The 10,277-nt window shown below is 38.9% G+C and overlaps 2 protein-coding genes across 3 annotated transcripts in view; both read right to left on the bottom strand.

Annotated features, from left to right (window-relative positions):
• LOC119411874 (nuclear receptor coactivator 5) overlaps window positions 1–10,277 on the bottom strand; it is a 615,997-nt gene that overhangs the window by 591,868 nt on the left and 13,852 nt on the right. The window lies entirely within an intron of this gene.
• Window positions 1,053–7,440, bottom strand: tead3b (TEA domain family member 3 b; the record flags this gene model as incomplete). The annotated part of the gene is given in 9 exon segments (XM_037678830.1): window positions 1,053–2,219; window positions 4,424–4,576; window positions 4,676–4,819; window positions 5,898–6,071; window positions 6,254–6,390; window positions 6,467–6,531; window positions 6,931–6,993; window positions 7,189–7,232; window positions 7,315–7,440. Coding segments are annotated over 9 exon segments (1,020 nt in total), but the record flags the coding sequence as incomplete, so codon positions are not given.

Below are 10,277 nucleotides of genomic sequence, written 5' to 3'. Positions count from 1 at the left end.
ATATACTGTATATATATTTATATATTTGCTTGCACATCTTATTGCAATTCTGAAACATCATTTGGTAGCTTGTGTATTCGTTAACTTGTTAATAAATGAAACACTGTGGACAAAACAAATTAACAAACGTTTAATGAGTTTTCTGGGGGGAAATGGCCCCAAAGGCACCATGCGGCTTGTTTTGTTAGATACAATTGTTGATTACATAGTCCAACCTCTATTTTTAAGTATAAAATTGCAATGCACAATGGTAACAAAGACAATAGTAAACCACCTTAAACCAAAAACACAAAAAAAAATCCCACACCATTCAGAATATGATACATTAGATATCTCATTATTAATTATCAATACCAGCACAATCACACAATATTTTCAGTGTAGCATAAGGCAAACACTGAAAGTCAAAACAACAGAATCAAAACAATAATCTTGATAATAACAAAAGATGTCTAAGATAAACTGAGACCTGCAAGAGGAGGAGTGTTATGTGTCTAAAGAATATGACATTCAAAGCCAGGGGCAGTTATTATGCCACTGATATGTCTTACATTTGCACTTTTTGTGGCAAAATTGTCCAGTGAACCACAGAGTAGTTACTTGTCCAGCAGGACTCGAGGGGTTGAGAGTTATCCTGCATCTAATCCAGGACCTGCTACAGTTACATCTCCCTCAATGGAAACCGATCAACACACATCTGTAGAAATCATGCTTTTTCTCTTCCAACCCTATAAATAACAATCAATATTCATACTCCACAGAGACAATAGCTATCTTTCAAAACAATTATTTAGACTGATTTCCAACTTATTTTGCCTGTAAGAAAATTGTCTTAAATATAAAACCGAGCTTTCACTAATGAATGTTGCTTCTCCGTGCGCTACTTGGAGAAGAGTGAAGTAAATAAACCAACTTCACAGCATATAATCTCTTTTTTAAACAAAAGAAACAGTGATTAACTTCTCCCCTTTTAACCATGGTCTCTGTGCTGAGTTCTCAATTACAAATATTAACATTAATCCCCTCCCACCCCACCCGAAAATACTCCTATGTAACACATATTCCTTTAGCATCCGCTGCTCACAGTAAAGAATGAACACTTTGTTAAAACTGAGTTACGCTACATACCTCAAGTCAGAAAATAAGCACTGCTGTTGTTGCAAACCCCTGTCGTAGTTCAATACAAGTGCATCCAAGCACGCGTCTTCAAAAAGAGGGAGATAATAGGGGTCTCGTAAGGAAGGCAAAGTCCTGGCTTCATGTCAGCATAGCAACTTTACAAACATCCTTAGTGTCAATTGTCAGTAACAGATAGATGCTGGTAAGACCTGATTTGTATCCGAGTAGTAAAAGATAAAAAAAAAGCAGAACCTTGCAACACAACAACAAAATTAATTTCCCCCAATACACTTGGATTGTTAAAACTTGGGATGTTTTTTTAATGTATATATTTTTTTTAATCTTATTTTGGAAAACAGGCTACATTACACTTGGGTTATCCCATTTCCTCCAAAACAGCCTCCACAGATGCTGAACAGAATTTTACTTCTATTATTTTTGTAACAAAATACGTGTAAGAATATTTTACGTTCATTTGAAAATAAGAGGTAGTAAAAAAAACAGGCAATTCAAAGTGGCAGGCAATGATATAACCTTTGGTAAAAACAAGGCACTTGCTTTCCTCACAAACTTTTAACAACTTGCTTCTGGTTTTCCTCCTTCTGTGGTCCAATTTACTCCACTTTGCAGTCCAATGTACACTTCTCTTATGTTCACTTGGTTACTGTTAAGAGTCCTTTCCACCCTAACCACATTCTCGTTCCCTCAATAAAACTTTTCAAGCTTCATCAATCACGAATGACCCACTTCATATTGTTTAAACACATGAAAAATGGCTGGTTGTCCACAGTTCTTCAATATTTCTTTGCATATTGGCACGTTTACACTTTTACTTTTTCTTGCATTCTTTTCTTTAAAGCATAAAATGTGTCCATGTCAGTTCGGTCTATGGTTGTTAAAAATGTTTGTTGTAGTTTCTGCTGGATGGATGAGGTTGTCAAAGAGCGATTGCATCAGGCATTTTTCGCTGGGTTTTCCAGATGCCGTTATTCTTTAACGAGTCTGTAGACGTGATACTGAGCTCCATGTTCACTGTTGGAAACCTCGAAAACAAATGCTATACAGAGAAGGGTCTCCTGGGTGTCGCGGTTCGTCACCACCTGAGGGGAAAGAAAATAGATGAAGTTAAACCAATGTATTGATACCACACTTACATATATTCTTTTAAGCTTTTAAGATACACCTTTAAGCTACAAGTATGAGCAAGAGAGAATAATTGGAAATACCCTCCTCCTTCTGTCCGTCCATCTGTGCATGTTGTGAACATGGTTACATGAAAGGTAAGGTACTTATTTTCATTTTGGTGTGTGGCTACAACAGCAAGAAAGGTTCTTTAAAAAATTGGGTTGTCACATCAAAATCCAAGATGGCTGCCATCATAAATGTCCATCCAGGTTTCATTCATTCATTCAACCTTTATTTATAGAGGTTAATCCCATTGAGCCTCAGGGACTTGTTTACAAGAGAGACCTGACTTTAACAAAGAGTGATGACAACAGTGGACAACAACGACAACAATAGACAATCATAAAGATGCATACAAATTTGATTTTGTTTTTTACAAGTGAAAATAAAATGGTAATTAAAAAGATAATTAAAAGGAAAAGTAGCGAAAAAACAGCTAGACTGTAAGGCGGTGTAGAAAACTAAAAACAGGAACATGTCTGCATTGTTTTTTTCCCCGTGAACTTAACAGATGTTTAAAGCCACTTAGAGAGGTCAAGGTCGAGAGCTTCAGATCTTTTTGCAAGATATTCCAGGAAACAGGAGCGGAGTAGGAGAAGGCCCTTTTGCCTATTTCAGTCGTCACTGAGGGAACACTGCAGGTAATAATGTCTGGAGAGCGCACGCTGTAGCTGCACTCACACAGAGAGATGTAGGAGGAGATATAAGAAGGAAACAGACCATGAAGTGAATTAAAGATGAAAATGTACCAGTGGGAGAGTCTGCGTGAAGTTAATGATGACCAGTTAACCAGTGAATACAGGGTGAAATGGTGGGTACCATAGTTACAGCCAGTTATGAATCTTAGCACATCATGATAGACAGCGTCCAACATCTGCAGGGTGCTTGTAAAAGTGTTCATGTAAATAATGTCACCATAATCAATGGAGGGAAGGAAAGTCACAGATACAAGGCGTTTCCTAGCATTCAGAGTTAGACAGGATCTATTTCTGAAAAAGAAACCCATCCATCCATCCATCCATCCATTATCTTTACCCGCTTATTCCATTTTGTGTCACGGGGGTCGCTGGTGCCCATGTCCAGCAATCACTGTGCGAGGGGCGGGGTACACCCTGGACAGGTCGCAAGTCCATCACAGGGCCACATAGAGACAAACGAGACAAACAACCATTCACTCTCCCACTCACACCTAGGGACAATTTAGAGTTACCAATCAGCCTAACATGCATGTTTTTGGTCTGTGGGAGGAAACCGGAGTACCCGGAGAAAACCCACGCATGCACGGAGAGAACATGCAAACTCCACCCAGAGGGCCCCTGGACCGGGGTTTGAACCAAGGACCTGCTCGCTGAGAGGCAGCAGCTCTACCAGTTGCGCCACCGTGCTGCCCAAAAAGAAACCCAGTTTAACTTTCAGTTTCTTTACTAGGTTTTCCTCATGGAGCTGAAACGAAAGATGCGACTCGATCAAGATACCCAAATATTTGTAGAAATCAACAAACATAAGCAACGCGCCAACTTCCATTTTGATGTATAGCTACAATGAGGCTTAAAAAAGCTCCCTATCAAAAATTTGGATGCCAAGTCAAAATCTAATATGGCCACTGCCGGCTCCACCATTGCACCTGGTCGTGGATAAAATTGCTCCTTACACTTGCCAGGACACATCACTCTGTGTTGCCTCAGACAAGCAAAAAACAAGAAAAGTAAATAAATAAAAAACTAGACTACTACTCTTACAGTGCAACTCCCACCCACCTGAATATCTTGCACTAAAATCTTTAAGGTTTACTTTCATTTCCTGTTCAATTCCAGGCCAGATAAACACTCGTCTTGAAAACTACAAACATTCATAATTGAAATCCCTCATCGACGGGGGACATTATATCAGAAGAAATATTGAAACTAGTGTGGCCTTTTGTTATAATTCCAACTTCAATTGTTCTATACTGTGTTTTAAAATGGATCAAGATGAAAACAATGCACTTGTCTTGCTTAAAATTCAGAAAATAAGAAATGGCAGAGTTTTATGTTTATGCCTCTTGGAGATCATGTTCAAATTTTAAAGAGGAAATAAATGAAATGCATTTTCTAAACAATGATCTGATCACGAACAGTACCTGTAAGATTGTGAAGTTTTCAAGAACACTGTTCATCATGTATTTCTCAGGCAAGTGTTTAAGTTTGTGGATAAAGTTGATCATGTACTCGCACATAGGGGAGCGGTGGATCCTGTAAACGTACTTTCCTCCCTCCATACGGGCGTATTCCGTCTGCAACATAAACAGGAGTGTCAAAAATATCTGAACAATAATGCATCAGCTGTTTCACACAAAGACTTGTGAAAACAGTCGATTAGTACGAATTCTCACCTCAACCTTCTCCACAACTTGTTTGCCAAACGAGCAGACTTTGGTTGAAACGGTGATGGTCATGTTCTCAATGCTACTGTACTGACTGCTGACGCCATAAAAAGAACCTGGACCATCCAGCATCCCGCTGCTGTTCAGGTCAGCCTGCAGAGAGCGGAATATGATCATAATAATCAGAACATGTCCTGAAACTCACTGTAAAATATACTCAGTACATATACAACAAAATTCTGAAGATAAACTAGAGGAAGTTCATTTTAGGTTAAAAATGCAATGTGAGAGCTGAATGACTGCTGAGATTTGATGAAGATGCTGAAACTGAGTTGTTAAAGCTAAAAAAAAAAAAATGCAGAAAACTAGCTAAATGCTAAAAGTAGCAAACAGTAGATAGAAGCAGCAAAATGATAGCTAAAACCCATTTTTGAAACGAGTCAAATGTTTAAATGTTGGAATGAGTCGATAAATGTATGGACAAAAAAAAAAACAACTAGGGATGCACAATATTATCAACATGGTATCGGCCGATAAAGTTAAATATCAGCCATTCCATCAAAATAACTCACGGATAAAATATAAAAGGCGCTGTTTTTGCATAACAATCCAGGGACAAGGATGAATGCAGCGCCAGCACAACGTTATGACGTCACGTGCACCCTTGAGTTTAGATTTGTGGGAATTTACAAATTTGCACTATTGGAGTGTTGTTATTGTGTTAGAGAGAGTAAATGTCATGAATATATTTGACATTAAACATAATCCAAGTTGAAGTGTCTCAGCCCCCCTTTTGGCATCTGCATTTGGTAGCAGGCCGAGTTGACAAAGACCATGCAGTATTTTAATTCCACAGCAGAGAAAGCTATAGTCTCTGTAAGTAGGTCTAGGGAAAATATATATCAGTATTGGTATCGGTTATCGGCCAAACAAGTTTTAACATATCGACATATTGGATATTGGCCAAAAATCCAATATCATGCATCCCTAAAACAAACCAAAAAACAAAACAAAACAGGAAAACACAAATTTAAATGTTAATTTAGTTTCCACATGTCTTACACAGTTCACAGAGATAAACACAGTGCACTGTAAAATGCATGGTTAAATTAAAATGATATCCAATTGCTCCAAAGTGCCTCGAGCACTAAAAAGTCGTAAGAAGGTGCATTGCTAGAAGGTGCATAAAAATAAAAATAATTAAGCTGCATATCTGAAAACAAAAACCCACCCAGAACTTTACAAGAAAGAAAGCGTTCTGGGGGCCTTTCTCGTAAAGGTCTTTGAGCCCGCCCTTTTTTTCTGGGAACTTGTCGTAGATCTGCCGAATGTCCACAGCTTCGAGGAGCGGATCACTGTAGGAGGGGTTGGTCTGTCCAATGTGGACGAATAGATGTTTGCTGTACTGCAGCGAACAGAGAGAAGAGGATTGAAAAATGTGAGGTTAGGACCTCTTTTGTTATTTAGAGCCACAGAACTTCAACGAATGATACAAATATAGCAGCGCCATATGAACTCTGTTATATGTAAGAAGAAAATAAATTAAGATGGCAAAATCTGCAAGTCGTATCTCAAACATCAGCTTACATTGTCCGGGTCTCTCTGGACCTCCATGAAAGCGGAGTACTCCAGCATCCGCAGCTTGGAGGACGCGATTGTCCGATCCTGCCACACTGGGACCGCGGTAGCTGTTGGTGCAGGAGGGGTCGGCAAGGGCTCATAGGCTGCACGAATGCACACTATCATTAACAGAATGTAAGCTTGGAATCACTTTGAAACAGATTCATCTTTTCCACTCACCTGGCATGGGTTGTTGTACAGGGCCTGGTAGGTTTGGGTATGGGGGTTGTACAAATGGTTTAATGCTGAAAGACAACAAGTGATCCAGTCAGCAAACAGCTGATCTTTGTTATCAGCCGTTTGTAGCTAATGGGTTCAACTTTATATCTTATAAGAGTCTTGAATGTGTGAATTTGTTAGTTTCAAAAAGTGAGCATGTGTTGCTGCACCAGGTAGGCGTAAGTTCACCTGCTGTAATGCTTACTGACAAATAACAGAAATTTGAAAAACTATGTGACCGTTTTTCATGTTATCAACCCTACGAGAATAAATGTGCCGGTTTTTTTTTTTTTTTTTCAGTCAAATCTGAAGCAGTTGCTGGTGGTTTACATCAGTGCAGGAAACATGCAGCACAGCATAATGTAGAGGAAGAGTTAAGAGCTGGCTTGTGCTCAGAGTCGGGACTTGGCTAGCGGGGAACTTACGCATGGCTGGTGCAGCCGGGCCCAGGAGTCCTTCCCGGGTTGAGATCTAGAACCATCCTGGTGCTGAAAAATGTGATTCATTAAACATACCCTACAATACCCACCTGGCAAAAACCCCTAACCTGCTAAATTATACACTCATTTATTTTTGCATTTACCGGTAGTTTCCACTAATGATGAGTTATCTATTCACATTTTGCACACACGTTATTCTTACACAACAAAAGGCTCTCGGGCTTGGTACAGAGTTTTACTTACTCCTGAGATGGTCCAGGCTGTACTGGGATTGGAGCCGGCCAGAACTAGAGTGTAAGAAAAAGGTTAATCCTTGTGGTTTTATAATTCTGACAAAAAATTACAATTACTTCTCATGAAATAACTCACTCTGGTTGGTGGGTACGGGGCAGGAGACAGTGGCTGAATATGATTCTTTATCATACTCGGGGAGACGATTTGTGCGGAAGAGAGTGCTGCCATGTTCTGGAGGGCTTTGTCTTTAGATGCCTGATCCTACAGGTCGACATGGAACACAGTGAAACGAGAGAGTCAACCACAAGGTGGCAGCATGGCATTGTGCAGTGACATCAGAGCAGCTTTTGGATTGAAGGAAAGAGCAGAGAGAAATCAAGCAGCACAGATCTGGTTACATTGCAGGTCAGTATGTTATCAGGATCACCACAAGAAGCAGAAAGAAGGGATTCAAGCTGCATGATCTAAGAATAAACACTGAATAGAAAAATCAGTTTTTGCAGCATAAGCATTGATTTAGATTGCTTACATCAGGGGTTCTCAAACCTTTTGGATTCAGGGACCCCTTACAGGGCAGAAAAAGTTTCAGGGACCCCCTCATAGCCCTTGTGAAAAATTTGTGTAACATAAATACGCAAGACCTGCTCTTTAATAGTGTTAATATAACTTTTATACTTTTAAACATGGGGTGTTTATCATTCAAGATACCCTCCATCCATGGTTCAGTGGTGCCCATGTCTAGCCATCACTGAGAGGCGGGGGACAGCCTGGACAGTTCTCCAGTCCATCACAGGGACACATAGAGACAAACGAGACAAACAACCATTCACACTGTCTCTCACACCTAAGGACAATTTAGAGTTACCAATCAGCCTAACATGCATGTTTTTGGTCTGTGGGAGGAAACCGGAGTGCCCGGAGAAAACCCACGCATGCACGGAGAGAACATGCAGACTCCACCCAGAAAGGCGCCCCCAGAATGGGATTTGAACCAGTGTAACCTGCTCGCTGAGAGGCAGCAGCTCTACCAACTGCGCCACCGCCTTCAAGACAATTAAAAAAATAATAATTTTGACTTCCAAAAATTACAGTTTTGAGAAAATTAATAGTATCAAAAACCACTTTAAAACTTTACCTATTCACTTAATGAACATAATAAATGTACGTGCACTTCTTCAAACTATTACAGAAAACTGAACAGAACTATAACAGTAGTCATACCAAGTAACAAAGCTTAATTTGTAAACCGATTGATGCCGGGACGCAAAGATTGGGCAGGCCGGCAGAGGTGGAGGGGTATGGGGTTCTGGGGGGTCCTCCCCCATAAAATTTTGAATAGATGTGATTTCCTGCATTTTGGTGTATTTTAACAGATTGTTAAACATCTACGTGCTTGTAAAAATAAAAATAATTTTTTTTTTTAATGTAATGGAAATATTTGTGTAACATAAATACTTAAAACGTGAGTGAGAGTGAATTATCATTCAACCTTTATGTAGACAGGAAAATCCCATTGAGCCTGGAGGACTCATTTACAAATGAGACCTGATTTCAACAAATAACGATGAAAACAATGGACAACAGCGACAATAGACAAAAAGGCATACATTTATATAATTTTATTTATTTATTTTTCATTGATTTTTTTTAACTTAATTAAATTTTTGGATGTTTTTTTTGAATGGTTGTTTGTCTCGTTTGTCTCCATGTGTCCCTCTGATGGACTTGCGACGTGTCCAGGGTGTACCCCGCCCCTCGCACAGTGATTGCTGAACATGGGCACCAGCGACCCCCGTGACCCAAAATGGAATAAGCGGGTAAAAGATAATGGATGGATGGATGGAAATACTCAAGACCCGTTCTTTAATAGTGTTAATACAGTTTTTATACTTTTAAACATGGGATATTTTTATAATAATAATAACAATAATAATAATAATAATTTGTAATTTTTTTTTTTTTTATGTGGACCCCCAAGCACCAGCTCGCAGACCCCCGGTGGTCCGTGGACCCCAGTGTGAACCATTGCTTTAGAAACACTGGGCCTTTATTTTAAAGTTTTTAATAACCCAATCAGAATCGGATCAGAATCAGAATGAGCTTTATTATCATTGTATCGAGATATCAATCAAATCTAATGTCACATTTACAGTAGGCCCCACATTTGAAACACAGCTGCTAGTGAAAAGGTTACAATCTCTTCTACATTTCGTTTAAACTTATTGCGAAGTCATAGCTCATGTTTGAGTACAGCAGCTTGTCTTCAGGTGAGTTCATGAGTTAGTGTGTGTTTGTGCTGATAACATTTACTTATTCATGCTTTTTCCTGTTGGCCTTTATGGGGCTTTAATGTCTTGTTGATAATGTCGGCATGTCTAAATTCATGGAGTATTGATATCTACGCAAAATAAATATCAGCTAAAGAAAAAGTTATTATAGAAACTGCACTGGCTCTGTGTCTTGTTTGTTCTTCTCAAGTGTTGAGAGAATGAATCCTACAAGGATAACCTTATATTGTAATGAGTATAGGATAACTTTATATTGTAATGAGTATATGCATGGTGTTGACTGAAATTAAAGTCAGGGCTAATCCTCCACACCTTCTCTGTGCAAAGAGTCACACGTAACAAGAAAACAAACAAACAAAACAATAAACAATCTTTGAGCAAATCGTGTAACCCCCTACAGAGTTTGGCTTGAAAGTCATGTGCAAGATTAGAGAAAGTGAATGAAACATTCTTAGGTCAAACATCTTGAAAAGGTGTTTTGTGAACAATCTCTCAATATAAGGTATTAGGTTTGCCTGAATGTTAAAACAATACGCTTTTTCAGAGAGTTCTCTGGAAATTATTGCTGCACCAAAAAACCTAAAATAACAGCTTTTCAAGGTAAACAATTGAACCAAATTCTAAATCTTTTTTCTCTTGGGACTTAGGCAACATGGTAAATATGATGTCAAAATCAACAAACACCAACAAGGATAAATAATTTATGAAAAGAAAGAAGCAGTGGCAAATTTAGCCTCTTCTTGGGGGTACTCAAGCACCCCTAAATTTTAACTCAACACACCTGAAAAATAAAGTAAAAAAAATAAAAAA

Source organism: Nematolebias whitei, chromosome 7 (assembly GCF_014905685.2).
Source record: "Nematolebias whitei isolate Nwh7 chromosome 7, NemWhi1, whole genome shotgun sequence".
Classification (NCBI taxonomy): Eukaryota; Metazoa; Chordata; class Actinopteri; order Cyprinodontiformes; family Rivulidae; genus Nematolebias; species Nematolebias whitei.
The sequence above is the reverse complement of the archived record's forward strand: the minus strand, read 5'-3'. Positions and strand labels throughout refer to the sequence as shown.